Source organism: Camelus dromedarius, chromosome 2 (assembly GCF_036321535.1).
Source record: "Camelus dromedarius isolate mCamDro1 chromosome 2, mCamDro1.pat, whole genome shotgun sequence".
NCBI lineage: Eukaryota > Metazoa > Chordata > Mammalia > Artiodactyla > Camelidae > Camelus > Camelus dromedarius.
Genome location: NC_087437.1, coordinates 42,255,492 through 42,274,045, shown reverse-complemented (window position 1 = coordinate 42,274,045; position 18,554 = coordinate 42,255,492). Strand labels below are relative to the sequence as shown.

Sequence of the window (18,554 nt, the reverse complement as noted above, 5' to 3'; positions counted from 1 at the left end):
CCCCACCCACTTCTTCCGTCACCTCCAGACATAACCTGCTGCCTGGCTGACTCTGCAGCAGTCAGGCCCTGACGGGACCATGGCCTCGGTGCAGGCTCCGGGGGGCGCCAGTCCCGGGCAGACCTGCGTGCTGATGCTGATCTTCACCGTGCTCCTGCAGTCCCTCTGTGTGGCCATAACCTACGTGTACTTCACCAACGAGCTGAAGCAGGTCAGTACCAGGCACGGGGTCCCTGACAGAGGCTTTCAGCAGCCCTCCACTTACTTGCCTCTCTGTCGTCTTCTCTGTGAAGATTTTGCAGAGGAGGAGACAGCTCGGTTTCTCTGCCTGGGGACCCTAAATGCATGTCATTACTGAGAACTTTACAGAGGGGCGAGTTGAAGGGACTGTGTGGACCAAGTGCAGTGACAAAACTGGCCCCACAGTTACCAGCAGATGCAGGCACCAAACTCCTGAGCTAGTTTTTCTTGTTTCCAGCAGTCCATGTCTGTTTTAATATTAGCAACTGCTGCCGTTCGTTGAGTGTTTTCTGCTTAATGCTTTTTATAGCTCTCAACTCAAATTCTCTGGGGTGAGAGGAGCTGCATCAGGGCAGGACTGTGTCTGCTTTTGCTTACTGTGAAACCTCTAGGTGCTAGCATGTGGCTCCCACCTAGGAGGTGTTCATTAAACGTTTCTTGAATGAATAACCAACCTTCACAAATGTGGTGGTACTGCTAGTACACAGGGGTAGGGTAGAGTTGAGGCTTAATCCAAAGCCAGGCTCTAAACCACTTGTAACAATGCTGCTTTGTGTTCCAGATGTGGCTAATCTCAGTGGATTTTGAATGCAAAATATTGAAAATAAGCCAACTCAGTTTTGGGCTTTTTGTTTTTATTTTAACTAGTTGTATATTATATAGTAGGGAACTCTGAGCTGCAAGGAACTCTGACACCCTCATTTTGTAGATGAGGAGACTAGAGACACCTCCAGAGAATGACTTGTCAAGCTCAGGGAGAACTTGGAGGCAGAGCTGGACCCAGGTCTTCAGCACCTAGGTAATGCTGTTCCCATCACAGCCGGGTGTCCATAGGGTTAACCTGTTTCCACTTTGTGATGAACACAGCTCCCTGCTGCATTGTGACAAGGCAGCATCCAATCTGTCAGCTGGCCAGAAAGGCTGAGGGTCTTGGACAAATACAAATTGTGCACAAATAGAGTGTTTCTGTAAAGGAAATGCAGTTTGTATATCCTGTGGAGTATAAACTTGGCTCTCAGTTGGGGATTTTCTTTGGAAATGAATGATGTAGACTTTTGTTCACAAGTAATTATGAAAATGATCACTACCATTCGATGACCAGTAGAGTCAGCTTTGTTATAGAGCAATTTTGAAGAGCCCATATATTTGTAAGAAAAAAAAAATCCATGTCACTATAATCATGTCTTTAGTTCTGAGTCTGCAGGAGAGACTGGAATGCTGCTGTGTTTACCAATTTGGAGCCATCATGTCCTAAGCTTTGTTAACTTTGCAGTATAAAGAGACTAAGTCTGTGTCTCCATATACAAGAGGTTCCCCTAATTTGCTCACATTAAAGTTGGCCTCATTTTAAGACTGAATCAACTGGTTTTCTACTGATCTGAGTCATGCAATTGTCCATGTATATGATTAAGTTTTTTTAACTATACTATAGAAATGGAGATTTCAAATAAAGCTTAACATCTCCCTATTTGCACACATTTTTCCTGATTGCGTGTTTATATGTGTGTACACTACTGTATAGACATGCAGAAGAATTCATTGAAAGTATTAGAGAATTAACAGATATTGAGCAAATACTATGTTTCAGAAACTTTCAAAATATTGCCCTATTTCTTCCTCATGACAATTCTATAAATATAGTTATCCCATTTTATAGATGAACAAACTAAGGCTAGGGGAAGTTAGGGGACTTGTCCAAGATTACAAAGCTGGTAAAATGTAAAGCCCAATTTTGAACGTGCATTAAATAGGTGCTTAATAAGTTGTCACCATTGTAACTAGCATTGAGAAGTCTCTTGAAGTTTTGACCCTATTCATCAGGGACTTTTGCAAAGGAAAATGAATCTGAATCTCTTTGGGTAACTGTGTAGAGTTTGGAAAAGCATATTCAACACAAACATTAATTTCTTGAGACAGATCACAAGTTTGTCTAGTGAAAACTTGCAGAAGAAGAAGAGGTCAAAGATTGTAGGGAGTGTGGGTTGAGCAGGGCTGAGGGATGTTGGACTGGATCCTCACAATTAAGCCTGTAAACCAGCAAGCATTAACAATAAATATGCATTCAGTCTCTGAAGTCTGTCTCTCTGAGAAAGTTTATGACAAGGGGACTGCCTATCACTGTGGCATCATAGACAGGGAAGAAAAAGAAAGAAACCCTTATCCACCGGTCTCCATAAATGATCCTTTATGCTATTTGTGGTTTGCAGAAAATAATTTGTTAGAGACTAATAATGTCTGGGCAGCAGAGCGTGTCTCTGAGCCAGCCACATCCACCCTGCCGACCTCAAGCGCTGCCAAGGCCTGGCTGGCCCTGGCCTAGACAACCACCGTATTTGCCATGGCAGCAAAAACACTGAAAATCCACTTCTCAGAACCAAGGGCTTCTGGAACAGAAGAGCAGGCACCCAGTGCAATAGCTCGGGGCTGTCCCTCCTTCTAGATGTGTGCAAATAAAAATAGCACACACATCCCCCTGCTCCCACCTCTCAGATGTGGTTAGCAAGAGAAGAGACCCAGCCTGAGCTGTGCTGTAGGACATTCACACTTTGAGGTGGAAAGAAAAGGGTGAGAGAGACACATCATAGGAATCATCATTAATTATTCTCAGAATAACCACAGCACCCCTCACACATGCGTCAGTCACCTGCATTCGCCAGGGTCTGCAGAGGAAACTACCAAATGTGAAACCTGTCGGGCAGCTGGGGCCTTCTGTGGTTCAGAAATCAATACAGAAGCATAAAAATGTCTAGGAGGAGACACGCCAGATGTCGACAGTTGTGATCTCTACCTAGGGGCCTTTTCTTCCTTTTTTATTTTTCTATGTTTCATAAATTTTCTACTGTGAACAGTGTAACAGTACCTATGCTATCCATGTGATTTTTCATACGGACCTAAAGCACATGACATTTTAATATAGCCTTAAGAGAAAATAACTCTCCAGAATTTCCCACACAGTCTGACCTCAACCCTGTGAACAAGAGAGATCATCCCAAGGGTGATTCCAAGGAGGTGGAATAAGGGGGAATCACGGGTTTTGTCTGTACTTTTAGGAAAGTATTCTCTAACTTTCTGTATTTTCCAGGCTGCCTGTGTATCCTCAGTGCTTCTAGGCTTCATTAAGTCTGGGGTAACAGTGGAGTCATACTGGCTCGTCAGACTCCCTGCCACGTATACCTAGGACCTTACTGAGTTTTCAAGGTTCTCCCTCCCACCTCCTGAAAGTGTTTCTGGAAAACTCCCAGAGAATATCCAGGGGTCAGCAGTTGACCTGCGTTGGCCCCTGCTCACTTCCACCCTCTCAAACTCCCACTTCACAGGGGGCTGCTGGCTACCATGACCTCCTCATCCCAGCTCCTCTCAGCCCTGCCTTGTCCTGCCCCTGGCCTGGCCTCTCAGGCACTTACCCGGTTCATGTTGAGACAGCGTTCAACTGCTGGGAAGTAAGAAGGCAAGTTGTTCCCTCCCTTCTGTCTCACGCACTTTGTCTTGTCCCAACGGGTTACCAAAACACTAAAGTCTGTTTATTCGGTTTCATCAGATCAGTGCCTGGCCAAGGCACACCCTATCCTGGCTAGGACCATGTCTAACTAGGACCATGACTAGTTCTTCCTGGAACTACCCTCAGGCCTTTTAGCTAAATCCAGCTCTTCCCCTCTGGTCCTTCCCCAAGTTTGCTAGACATGTTCTTCTACTTCTAAATTGAGTTCCTTCCTTGGAAAGGATTTTAAGCTCCCATATAATTTGCAGATGAAAACTGACGTCTACAGTAGAAGAGCATGGGGGTGGGTAGGGACAAAGGAGTGGTGTTTAAAGTCTTCGCAGGTCCTCTCACCTCAGGTGGCCCCAGCTGTCACCCCCACTACCTCTACTAGGCAAATGTTTTACTCTTGTAATTTATTAAGGGAAGAAAACAAACATTTATTTAAATGTAAATGAATGTTCTATGCCAGAGTGTGGGGAAGGAATGAATTAACTCAGGTTTGTCACTTTGACACTTGAGAGACCTGATCAAATGTCCAAAGGGTACGTGGCCTGGCCGACTTCAAACCCGCATCAGTCCAGCTGAAACCTCTCATAAGCAGTTGAGTCGTTTTGACTTGGAATGAGATTGTCCTTCTATAGGAAGGAGCAGATCATCGTTAAGTTTGATCCTTCTTCCAAGCTTTCGGGTCCCCTAAATTCACGTAACAGATAAAAATGGCTCTTTTCCCATTTATTTCCCCAAAGAAATGCATTTCAGTAGATTTGTACAGGGAAATAACATCTCCTGAATCCTAGTTTTAAAAATGAAAACAGGAAAGAAAAAAAAAAAAAAAGCCTGTCTGACCTTGCATAGACATCCTGTTTTTCTTTGTAAGATGAATGGGTTGTCATCCTGAAGTATTCTGGATGGTCTTAGGTGGGGGTGGGGTGTGTGTAACACTAAGCACAGAGTTTGTTGACAAGGATCTGGCCATTGTAAATGTTCACTTGATCAGAAGGAGGGAGAAAACCTCAAGTGGTGTTTCAAGTCTCTGCAAGTAAATCCCTAGCTGGTGTGGACATTTAATTGGGCAACATTCAAATTCCTAGCGTCAGTGTGGTCTGGATTCTGCCATCCAGAGGAGAAGAAATTACAATAACTAGAATCTACTCAGACAGCCAAAGCTCAGATCAAGAAACAGAACATAATCTGTACCCTCAAAGGGTTTGGCTAATTTTTTTTATTGGGATCCTGGAATTTAAACAGACTCTGCTGCCTCCTTTGTACTTAGGTGGGTTTCCAGCTGTAGAATGGGATTCACACTATGTCAGAAATGGAAGGGACCTCAAAGATGACCACAGTGAACCAGCTCAAAACGCAAATGAAGAAGAGATGTGGAGGAGAAGAAGAAATGTGTTGAGGATACACAGATATTCACAGGCAGAGGCAGTGAAGGGCATTGTGACCCATTGTGGCCCACATCTGTTTCCTCTCCACCATATCCAACTGCTTGCTTTTTCTTAATTTGTTTTTGCTTTTTGGGGAGGGGGGAAGGTAATTAGGCTTATTTATTCATTAATTTTTGGAGGAGGCGGTAGTGGGGATCGAGCCCAGGACCTCGTGCATGCTAGGCATGCCCTCTACCACTTGAGCCATACCCTCCCCTCTTCCAACTGCTTTTTTTTATTCAAAGGGCAAAGGACAGCATGCTTGTTTTTCCTTCAAGCCATGAGCTTATCCAAGGTGCTAAGGCTCCTCTGAATCTGTCATCAGTTTCTGTTATTTAAACTTCTACATAAAGAAAAATAAAAAGCACTTGTGTGTAATACTGTGTTATATTCACCTCAACACAGATACAGGACAAGTACTCCAAAAGTGGCATAGGTTGCTTCTTAAAAGAAGATGACAGTTCTTGGGACCCCAGTGATGAAGAGAGTATGATCAACCCCTGCTGGCAAGTCAAATGGCAGCTCCGTCAGTTTATTAGAAAGGTAGGTGAACCACCGGCTCGCTTCACGAGCAGACACATATAGAAGGCTGGAGGAGAAGCAATATTTAAGATCTTCAAATCTAGACTTCACAGGAGGAAACTGGAGCCCTGAGCTTTTAAGTGATTTTTCCCCAAATTCACAGAACTAGGGACAGATGGAACAGCACCCAACAGTGGGTCCTGGTCTAGAGTTTATTCCTCTTCTCCAGAAGGCTTCTTCTCTAGTCTAAACTTTTCATCATACATTGTGGAAACTGAGGCACAGACAGAGTAATGTGTTCAAGGTCACATGACAATAAAGGGTGTCTAATTTTTTTCTAAGTCAGAAAACAAAAGAAACCAAATAATGATGTTTTCTATTCTTCCCACATTGTTGATCTCTGGAATTAAGTCTGTATTTTTGTATGCATATAGAGATGAAGAAAGAGGAAAGGAAGAGGGAAGAAAGAGATACTTTGAGAAATCGAAGGCGATGACATCTCAATTGACAGTTAGTAAATGACAAATTACACAATATTATTATCTGCTTGTGAAAGTTGCTAAAATAGGATCTCTAGCAGAAGCTTTATGTTAGCTAGCCGTTTATTTCACTAAATGTGATGACCTAGTTTTACTTCCAGCAATGTGGCATGTCTAATAGAGTTTCTTCTCTCAGGCTGCTTCTACCTATCTGGAAAGGTCAGTTGAGAACACAGATGCGGAAAAAGCCTGTAAACTATGATGCATCATCATTGTTTAAAAATTACTGGGGACATTCCCAGGGTAGGGGGAGGATGTGTTTTAAAGAGGTGATTGTAAGTCTATTGTCTGGTGCTCTGTGTGCCTTTGCATAGAAACAGTGTTTGGGATTAGGCTAAAAAGTCCTCATAGCAAAAGCCCAGAGTCACCCGTGGTACTGCCTCTATGAGAAATGAACTCAGACTCCCACCTGGGTGTCCTCGAAGCACAGCTGCTCTGCAGCTGCCCTGGAAGTGTGGGTGGGGCGCCGGCTGTCCAGGAGACATGCTGGAGCAGCTGGGGCTCCTTCGGCCCAAGAGCCGAGGACCAGGAAAGACCCGGGCCGAGGGGAAGGGTCCTGAGGAAAGGGACCCCAGAGACCCTAGGGTCAGAGGGGTGGCAATCCCACGGGCGGCAGAGGAGAGAAAGTCAGGGCTATGGCAGAAATCCGGAGGCTGGGCGGGGAGTGGGGAGGTAGAAGCAGGGGGCTGGGGTGGGTGTCACGCGTCTCGTCCTGCCTCCCTCCCATTCCCCCTCCCTCTCACCCTCACATCAGCCACTAACTAGAGAAGAGAGCACGGGGACACCCAGGGGTGCGTGAGAGTGTGGAGGGGAGAAGAGTTCCCCACTTTTGTAGGCACCCCGAATTGAACAATTTCCAGCAAACCTCCTGTGCCCATTACGTGTATTCTCTCCTTTAATCCTCAAACAGCTTTGTGAGGAAGGAATCATTCCTCACTTCTTTTAAAAAATAATAATAATAAATGGAGAAATTAAAGTTCACATCAGTAAAGTCACTTGAGGGAAGTTTCCCAGGGCTAACAACGAGCAGATTTGAATCCAGGCTTATCTGATTTTTCTGTGATCAGCCTTTTATTCTGCCTCCACCCTGCAGGGGTTTTCCTCTTCCCTTTCCTGCTCCTCCTTCTTCCTGCCTTCTTCCTGTCCAAGGCGAGGGGGAGAGAGAGCGTGTGTGCAGAGGCTGCCTCTTGCTTCCCCTCCCCCTCCCCGCACACCGGTGCCCACTGCACTGCAGGCAGCCGCCCAGCACCCCCGGCCCTGCTATCTGGCGTCAGAGCCAGAGACGGGGAAGAGCAAAGGCCTCTGGTTTGGGGCAAGAGCAGAGAGGAAGGGAATTTCTGGCAGTTGTGCTGTTACCAAAAGTGCCGGGAAGGTGTGGGCCGGGATGGGCCAAGCCCCACGGCTGACAGAACTGAGTGGAGGGGGAGTCTAAAGCCACAGTGAGCCACATCAGGGTCTTCTCACATAACAGAAAGCCTCGATTTCACTCTTTCTTACTGGTTTCCCCCACTGGTTATCACAAAAGAGTGATATGATGTGTTTAGTAAGATATGGGAATTTGAAAATATACTTCTATGTTAAGAAGGTCTCAGCCACATTCTCAGAAATGAGAGAGTGACATGGTGCTACCAGGAAACTGCTGGAAGGGCTGTGAGTGTCTGTGGGCGTCCTGGTGGGGGGGTGCTTTACCCCTTGAGTCTTGGGTCTGTCCAATAATTTAAAGCCCCTGGACTCTATTACACAGCTCACTTATACACACACGTGAACGCAGACACACACAGCACACTTATACACACACATGCACACAGACACACGCAGTGCACTTACACACACATGCACACACAGTGCACTTACACACACATGCACACACACACTGCACTTACACATGCACACACACATGCGCACACACACACTGCACTTACACACACATGCACACACACACTGCACTTACACACACATGCACACACACACAGTGCACTTACATACACATGCACACACACACTGCACTTACACACACATGCACACACACACTGCACTTACACACACATGCACACACACACAGTGCACTTACACACATGCACACACACAGTGCACTTACACGCACATGCACACACACTGCACTTACACACACATGCACACACACACAGTGCACTTACATACACATGCACACACACATGCGCACACACACACACAGTGCACTTACATACACATGCACACACACACTGCACTTACATACACATGCACACACACACTGCACTTACACATGCACACACACACTGCACTTACACACACATGCACACACACACAGTGCACTTACATACACATGCACACACACACAGTGCACTTACACACACATGCACACACACACTGCACTTACACACACATGCGCACACACACACACAGTGCACTTACACATGCACACACACATGTGCACACACACACACAGTGCACTTACATACACATGCATGCAGACACATACACAGAAAGTGAGGTCACATGGCCGCCACATCCTTCAGCCCCAGGAGGCCTGGGAAACATTAGGGTGACCTAACTTGGAGAAGGATGACTCCTTCCTCCTGTGCTGCTTCAGGTGTGGCCTTTTGTAGACGTCATCCGGAGACAGAACTCTCTCAGACAGAGGACCACCCTTTGATCAAGACTTAGGGACAGCTGCCTTGTGTTCAGCCCAGCTCGCATCCTACCCCACACCAACCTATGCTTGAACAACTTAAAGCTGCCTAGATTGATGTCTTACGTAGAGATTTCCTGTCAGGTGTCAGCAAGAAGAGTCATAGACAATCTGTAGTCAGCTTAAATTTTTAGGGAAATTAACAAGCTTTATTCAATACTATTTGCAGATGATTTTGAGAACCTATGAGGAAACCATTCCTACAATTCCAGGTAGTATTTTTTGTTTGTTATTTTAATTTTCTACTGTCAACCTCCCATCCACTCATCCCACCTCCAGCCGCTGCTCAGTGTCACAAGCTACTTGATTCTATTTTCCTCTTCCCTTTGGCAGCTAGAAAGCTGAGAACCGAATCTGTGACCCACCTATGGTCTGAACTTGATTTCACCTGAATTTTACTTTTCCAATGTGGATTTTCCCCTTCACCTCAATTCCTTAATTATTTATTTTTTGCCTTTGAACATGTAGTAAATAATCCAACTAAATCCTTTCTGGAATGTGGCTGGAAAAAATTAAGGGCACCAAAGTTGCCCATCATCTCTGCTTCTGACCACACCTAGGGTCCAAGCATTTCTTTATGCAAAAGTATCTTACTCCATCATCTCTTTCCAAACAGTCCTCTACCCACTCGAAATTCTCATGCTGTGATCCCCCCACCTCAGCCACCTGCCTGTGTGTGGTCGGCAGCCGCCTTCAGTGTTTTTGCCCAGGCTGGCTTCGCGGCCCTCCACCTGGCTTCTTCCATAACCAGCTCCTTCTCATCCTCCATCCTCATCACCTACTTGTCACCTCTTCAGAGAGCACTTCCCTGGCCAACATTCTAAGTAAGATCCCCTGCCCCTTGTTGCTGTCACACTCGTCTTGTTCATTTCTTTTCTTTTCTTTTTTTTCTGTCTGTTTGCTGATTCTCTACTGAAGATTCACAAAGACAGAAAACATGGCTATTTCTCTCACCTCTCTGTACCTAGACTTAACTCTATGCCTCCAGCCTAGTAGATTCTCTTTTACCCCCAGGCCCTTACCTGCACCGTCTTTGGTGAACACATATCTGTGTGTATTTTATTGAGAAGAATTCACACTATATACCATTAACCATTTTGAAGCACACAAATTCAGTGGAAGTGCATTAATAATGTGCCACCACAATCTCTGTCTACGCAGAAATTGCTTAATGCATATATTTTGAATCGATATGTAAGTAAATACAATTGATGAATTCAATCTGCTGTTTCTTTGCATTTGGCTCATCATAGCCCCATTTTCCCATACTCATGGTCGTTCGGGCCCAAATGCATGTACCAGAGACATACAGTCCTGGGGCACACCAGCCTGGCAAAAGAGAAACAGTTTTTTTTAACATATATTTCGTTAATGATGTCATCCTACTTTTCAGCTATCCTTTTCCAATACAAAAAACTCCCTTGTACTTGATACCCCCACCATCCTTTATTAAATAGGCTTTATTCAATATGAAGCCAAGACCTTCTCCCAGGTCCAGGCATCCTTCCTGGTCATTTACTTGTAGGCAGAAGCAGTAGCAGGAGTGTCAAACACTCCATCTCATCTAATGAGGAACTCCAGATCCATGCTCTACAGTAGAAATATGTACAATTTTCAGTGTTGGAAGAAAAATATTCTTTTGTATTCATCCAAGTGGGGTGTAGAAATCATGTACTCCTCAGTATACCAAGAAGTATCCGTGACACCCAAATATACACATTCAAAGGCTTCTTTTCCAGGAAGTGTTTGCCATACTCCGTAGGAAATTTCCTCTCTTTAGAATTTGCTTTTAAATCTAGGCTCTCCCCTATCCTTTCAATGACCTCAAATGCGAGATTTTTATAATTGAATTCTGTTGTTGAATATTTTAAAACAAAGTGTTAAGATCTAGGAGCAGTCAAGGCATTATGAATTATTTAACAATGGAGGTTAAAAGTAAATGGACACATCAACCTTGAAAGCTGGGCATCATGAGAGTAACATGTAATTGTACATCCCTGTGGTGTGTTTGGTCTTCAGTATTGTACAAATGCCCACTTATCCAAAATAAGTGAACAATTCCAGACAGATGGAGAAATTCTCATTCCCATTCATTTCTGTCCCTGTGAAATTTTATCACCCCCTTTCAGTTTCTTCTTCGACTAGCCTAGAGTAAAGTTTCCTGTTCTCAGTCCTGATCAATTATAATCGTCTGATAACTTGCCAATCTCCAGCCATCTCACTTTCTATCCATCAAAACTTACTACGAGTCAATTTAGCATATCTTTTTGCTTCCCTGTTTAAAACCTTCCAGAATCTTCCATGTCTGTAAAATCCAAATCTCTTAGCCTAACACGCAAATCCTCTGTAGTTTAACTCCTTATTCAAGCCTGAAACTGAACTCCTCTGATGCCTTGCCCCAGAGAGGCTCTGTGCATCCTGCCTCGGGGACATTGTTCTAGATTTCTGGGAATGCCCTTCTCTGTCCGGCCCCAAGCCTTCCTATCCTCCCCCTATTCAGATAATTATTCTGCACCTCAGATGCTTCCTTGCATTTGTTTGTTTATAATTCTTTCTCCATGGTCCTAGAAGAGTACTGGCACAGATGTGATGGGCACTTTGATTTGCTGGAGTAAGTGGATGAAAGGGCCTTAGTACAAACCCTCCCCTGACCTCAGCTCTTCAACCAATAGGAACCTTTCCCTCCCTGAACACTCATCACCCTTTGTTTCTATTTCTCATAGGTAAAATTTCATTTTCTAATTTATATCGTCCCTAAAAACTGTAAGTCTGTTGAGGACTCATTCATAGTAATCAGTGATTAATCTTTGAAGCCCCTGTAGGGCAGTACCTTGTCCCTGGCCATATTTGCTTGATGAAAGCATATAATTAATCTTAACAGCCAACGGAAGCATCCTAGGAAGTGTGAGCTGATTTTTTAAAGACTAGTTTGTTGAATTTGTATTCTTGGATGGTGGTTGAAAAATGTTAGTTTATTATGATCTAATGAATCAGTGACTTATATGCTCATCTATGCTCATCATGACAATTATGTCATTTCATGTTCCTTTTGGGATACAGGGGTGATGACTCTTGGATCCCAGTTTGGGTAGCATCTGTGGACAGTTGTTAGCAGCAGTGCTCCTTGAGAATAGGTAGCAGCCAGCAAAGAGGAAAAAATAATTGAGATAACGCCAGCTGGTATCACTCTGATTGTTTCTATATATAACTCAGAATGGAAATCTGCCAGTACCTGTTATTGTGCACTTGGATGACTCAGGAGGAGTATTACAAGTCCATATTTGTTATTTTTATTTTAATTTTTGGAAAAGGGCCAGAATCTTCACTTTGTTATATTCCAGTTGAACCATTTGTAGTATATGTTATATTCTAGTTGAAACTACTTCTGAGGTGCTGATAAATTATAGCCTAAGTGGCTGCTTAATCTTCCCATCTAAATTACTTTCAAATTAAACATACGCTGAAGTAGTCTGATCATCATACTTAAATGTAGGTTGGTTTTATGAAAACCCATCTAATCGACTTTGGAAGTCCAGTGTGATCACGATGCTTGATTGACAAAAGCAGTGAACAGCAGTGTATTTGAGAAGCAGTTTGACAAGTGCTGATAATTCTTTGTCATTTCTTTTTTAGAAAAGCAACAGAACATTCCTCACTTAGAAAGAGAAAAAGGTCCTCAGAGGGTAGCTGCTCACATAACCGGGACAAATCGGAGAAGAAGCACATTCTCAGCAATAAGTAAGAGAAAACAATACATATATGGCTTAAAGAAGGGCTTTTTCCAAATAATTTATTCTTTTAACTTGTATCTGAAGTGTTTATATGACTGTCTACAAAATGCTCAGAGGTAACTAGGTCTCAGATTGACTCTTTTCAAAAGCAAGATTATAAGATGAATAGCTCAGTTACTACCCGGGCATAACCGGCCTCAAGAAAATCCTGAACTGGGAGAACTTTGTCTTAGAGTTTCCCATACACACATTTTGTGCTTCTTTAATTTCTCTCTCTTTCACTTTCACCAAAATTTTCTCCTCTTCAAGGTTCGAAATGAGTTATCTATTTTCCCCACGAGTCACTAAGCCTGCCTAGTGGCACAAGGCTGAACCATAAAAAGTTGCCAAGATTTGATCATTTCGCACTTACAAGAAATGTCAGTTTCAAATAATTCAACCAAACATATTAAGGCTAACTTTTAGCTGTAGAACAGGTGTGCGTATAGTGCCGTAGTTAGTGCATGGGTCTTTCTAACTACCCACATTGGCATCCCGGTTCCTCCTGACTTAGTTATATGTTCTGAGCAAATTACTCAATCAAATCAAGCTTAGTTTCTTCATATACAAAGTAGAGATAATCTTTAACTTGTAAAACAGTGAAGATTAATGTGAAATGCTGGTGACTAATAAGTGCACATTAAGTAGTGCTTTTACTATCATGAAATGTTTTGTCCAGGTTTAAAGAAATGTCAGGCATCAGTTAACGCATGAAAAGATTGTTGGGCTTTTCTGTTGGTTGGTTGGTTTCTGTTTGTTTTTTCCCCTGGGCAGTTGCCTTCATGGTATTCCTGAACTCGTGTTTTATAAATGATTGACATGTTCTGCCTACAAGTGAGATCATTATTCCACTATTACTGTTTACTGTTAATCGACTAATATGATAGTTGTTTTAAACTCTTGGAAATTAAATTTTGCACCAGTCATGGAGATGAGCCCAAAGTTTAAAGGAATATACTATTTTAGTAGGGCCCCTTTTCATTCAAAGTCTTTGGGATTTAAAGATACAGAGATCTGAAAGTCTTGAAATCTGGGCTCTCTTTGCCAAACCTTGTATCCAGTCTTATTGTGGACTAGAGATGCCTTCTGCTTGGATGTTGCTTTGGCTCTGGGTTGCTGAGAAAGACCAAGGAAAGATCCAAAGAGACTCAAAAGAATAGCAGGAATTTCTGAGCTCTAGTCTTGAGGAAATAGATATGTCTCTTTTGGTTTCCTTCGACATTGGTGACTTGAGCTCACCAGTACAGGAAAGGAGGCAGGGCTTCAGGACATAAATTCTGCCCAGGAGTAAAGATTGCCAACTGAGTGAAGCATCCCTGTGATGCCATTCAGAACTGAGTGTGACAAGTGTGGCCAAGTGGCAGATGAGGTACACAAAGTAAGGGGCTCCCAACGGCTCACAATGACACAGGAGCCTCCAGATTTCTATACAACCAGGATGTAGAATCCTTGTAAGACTGAAGGAGCAAGAAGTTCTATATTAGATGGAATTCCTTTACAATCCTAACCAAAAAACTGGCTAGACACAGCTGTAGGGAAACTCCTTGCTTTGCTATAAACTAACTACTTCTCTCTAAAACTTCATTCAGGCTCCAAGAATGAAAAAGCTTTGGGCCAAAAAATAAACTCATGGGAGTCATCAAGAAAAGGACATTCATTCTTGAATAATCTGCACCTGAGGAATGGAGAGCTGGTTATCCATCAAACAGGGTTTTATTACATCTATTCCCAAACATACTTTCGATTTCAAGAACCTGAAGAAATTTTGGGAACCGCTGCAACAGAAGAGAACAGAAAGAAAAACAAACAAATGGTACAATATATTTACAAATGCACAAGCTATCCTGACCCTATACTGCTGATGAAGAGTGCTAGAAATAGCTGTTGGTCTAAAGATTCGGAATATGGGCTCTATTCTATCTATCAAGGTGGAATATTTGAGCTCAAGGAAAATGACCGAATTTTTGTGTCTGTAACTAATGAGCAATTGATTGACATGGACCAAGAAGCCAGTTTTTTTGGGGCCTTTTTAATTGGCTAAATGATCCACAAAGAAAACAAAGTGCCAACAAATCATAATAGAATTTATATGGACCCATCAAAGAACCTGAATTACCAAAGAATTACTGAAGAGAAAGAAAGAGGCTGGAGGAATAACTCTCCCAGACTTCAGACAATACTATAGAGCTACAGTCATCAAGACAGCATGGTATTGGTACAAAAACAGACGTGTAGACCAATGGAACAGAATAGAGAGCCCAGAAATGAACCCACAAACTTTTGGTCAACTAATCTTCGACAAAGGAGACAAGAATATACAATAGAATAAAGACAGTCTCTTCAGCAAATGGTGTTGGGAAAACTGGACAGCAGCATGTAAATTAATGAAACTAGAACACTCCCTTACACCATACACAAAAATAAACTCAAAATGGATTAAAGACTTAAACACAAGACAAGATACAATAAACCTCCTTGAAGAAAATATAGGCAAAACATTATCTGACATACATCTCAAAAATATTCTCCTAGGGCAGTCTACCCAAGCAATAGAAATAAAAGGAAGAATAAACAAATGGGACCTAATTAAACTTACAAGCTTCTGCACAGCAAAGGAAACCAGAAGTAAAACAAAAAGACAACCTAAGGAATGGGAGAAAATCTTTGCAAATGAAACTGACAAAGGCTTGATCTTCAGAATATATAAGCATCTCATATGACTTAATAAGAAACAACCAAACAACCCAATCCAAAAATGGGCAAAAGACCTAAACAAGCAATTCTCCAAGGAAGACATACAAATGATCAATAGGCACATGAAAAAATGCTCAATATCACTAATTATCAGATAAATGTAAATCAAAACTACAATGAGGTATCACCTCACACCAGTCAGAATGGCCATAATTCAAAAATCCTCAAATGACAAATGCTGGAGAGCCTGTGGAGAAAGGGGAACTCTCCTACACTGCTGGTGGGAATGCAGTTTGGTGCAGCCACTGTGGAAAACAGTATGGAGATTCCTCAAAAGACTAGGAATAGACTTACCGTATGACCCAGGAATCCCACTCCTGGGCTTATATCCAGAAGGAACCCTACTTCAGGATGACACCTGCACCCCAATGTTCATAGCAGCACTATTTGCAATAGCCAAGACATGGAGACAGCCTAAATGTCCATCAACGGATGACTGGATAAAGAAGTGGTGGTATATTTATACAATGGAATACTATTCAGCCATAAAAACTGACAACATAACGCCATTTGCAGCAATATGGATGCTCCTGGAGTATGTCATTCTAAGTGAAGTAAGCCAGAAATAGAAAGAAAAATGCCATATAAGATCACTCATATGTGGAATCTAAAAAAAAAAAACATAAATACAAAACAGAAACAGACTCATAGACATAGAATACAAACTTGTGGTTGCCCAGGGGGTGGAGGGTGGGAAGGGATAGATGGGATTTCAAAATTGTAGAATAGATAAACAAGATTATACTGCATAGCACAGGGAAATATACACAAGATCTTATGGTAGCTCACAGAAAAAAAAAGGTGACAATGAATATGTATATGCTCATGTATAACTGAAAAATTGTGCTCTACAGTGAAATTTGACGTTGTAAATGTAAATATTGTAAATGTTGTAACATTGTAAAATGATTTATAAATCCATAAAAAATGTTAAAAAAAAAAAAAAAAGAAAGAAAGAAAGAGAGAAAGAAAGAAAGAAAGAAAACAAAGTGCCTCTGGAAGCCTGACCCTTGGCATTTCAGAGGAATATACGGCAGAAATACTCCCGCAGGGCTGGCAAAATAAGCCTGAGTACAGGTGCGCCAGCAAAAAGACTCTACAACACAAGCTGTTTTCATCTCTCTGAAAAGTGACCAATGTATTTCAAGAAAGTAAAATTGCCAAAAGATCTTTGATTCTAGCAGTTTTCTAGCAGAATTTAGAAGATTCTCGGTTTCTAGACATTTGTGTGGTGACGAACATTTTCTGCCTTTATCACCTTTTCTTGTGAAGCCTGCAGAAGGAAAAAGAGCATTGATCCCTCTGTCGTGTAGTGTGTCACACTGCAGGTTGCTGTGAGGGACCTCATTGCCAAAACTGAAAGGGAAAAGGACAGTACTGAGAAGTCATTGTCAACGTATGCAGGGTACAAATGCAGTGTGCACAGTGCAGGGCCTTGGAGGACACGTCCTGTACACTCACATTTGCTGGGAATAAGAAAATTCCATTCGAAATGTATCATTTCACTAAGCAAATTCTATTTAGTGAACAAGGAACCATTTCTGAATGACTTGTGCTTTTCACCACCAAAAACTAGGCTGGCCCAAAGCACTGAAGATACTCTGAATGAAAGATTCAAAGGACTGACAAATAACTCTTTATACAGGATACTTAAGATTTCATTATATATTTGTAGTAAATTTTAAAATAAAAATTTATATAACTTTTTTAAATTAAGCCCTCTTAAAACATGTAGTTTTTGTCTCAATTAATTGTATTTGGAATAAAATTTGAGGCTTTTCCCAGAGTATTTGTTTAAACTGCCAAACTGAGTTTTGTACATGCAAATGTGACTTTTTCCCTTCTAAACTTTGCCTGAAAATATCATAATGAGAGATACTTATGTTGCACAAAGTTTGTGAATTAAAAACAAAAATGTCCGTGTTATTTTGAAACAGAGCCCTAAAGAGGGACATATGTACCAGACATCAAGATTTATAGTAAAGCAAATAGTGACCATTAAAGCCAAATGATATGATCAACAGATAAGTGAATATACAAAATGTGGTCTGTACCTATAAGGGAATATTATTCAGCCTTAAAAAGAAATTCTGACCCATGCTTCGACATGCATGGAACCTTGAAGACATTATGCTAAATCAAACCAGACATGAAAGAACAAAAATTGCCTAACTCTCTTTACATGAAGTATCTAAAATAGTCAAATTCATGAAAAAAGAAAGTAGTATGGTGATTACCAGGGGCTGGGGGAAGGGAAAAATGAGGAGTTATTATTTAGTGGTTACAAAGTTTTAGTTTGGGATAGTGAAATGTTCTGGAGATGGCTAGCAGTGATGGTTGCACAACTGTGTGAATGTACTTAATGCCACTGACTTGTACACTCAAAAATGGTTAAATGGTAAATTTTATGTTATGGATATTTTATCCCAATACAGTAATCAAAACAGTGTGGTACTGGTGCAAAAACAGGCATGTAGATCAATAGAACAAAAATAGAAAGCCCACAAATGAACCCACACACCCATGGGCAATTAATCTATGACGAAGGAAGCAAGAATGTACAACGGAGAAAAGACAGTCTCAAAAAAAAATGTGACAATGAATATATGTATGTTCATGTATAACTGAAAAAATATGCTCTACACTGGAATTTGACACAACATTGTAAAATGACTAGAACTCAACAAAAAAAGTTTCAAAAAAAAAAAGACAGTCTCTTCAGTAAGTGGTGCTGGGAAAATTAAACAGCTACATGTAAAAGAATGAAATTAGAGCATTTCCTCACACCATATACAAAAACAAACTCAAAACGGATTAAAGTCTTAAATGTAAGTTCTGAAACTGTAAAACTCTTAGAAGAGAACATAGGCAGAACACTCTTTGGCATAAATTGTAGCAATACTTTTTTTTTTTGGATTTGTCTTCTAAGGCAAAAGAAACAAAAGCAGAAATAAACACATAGAACCTAATTAAATTTAAAAGCTTCAGTGTAACCTCTATCAAAATCCTAATGTCATTTTTTACAGAAATAGAAAAAGATTTCTCTTATTTCATATGGAACCATAAAATACCCTGAATAGCCAAAGCAATCTTGAGCAAGAACAAAGCTGTAGGCATCACATTTCCTGA

At 41.7% G+C, this 18,554-nt stretch overlaps 1 protein-coding gene across 1 annotated transcript; it reads left to right on the top strand.

Annotated features, from left to right (window-relative positions):
- The first annotated feature begins 2 nt into the window (after nt 1-2).
- Nucleotides 3-17,211, top strand: TNFSF10 (TNF superfamily member 10). The gene is made up of 5 exons (XM_010976280.3): nt 3-211; nt 5,557-5,694; nt 9,071-9,113; nt 12,535-12,639; nt 14,261-17,211. The coding sequence occupies exons 1-5, from the start codon at nt 80-82 to the stop codon at nt 14,710-14,712; spliced, it is 870 nt and encodes a 289-aa protein (XP_010974582.1). The 5' UTR covers nt 3-79; the 3' UTR covers nt 14,713-17,211.
- The last annotated feature ends 1,343 nt before the right edge of the window (nt 17,212-18,554 follow it).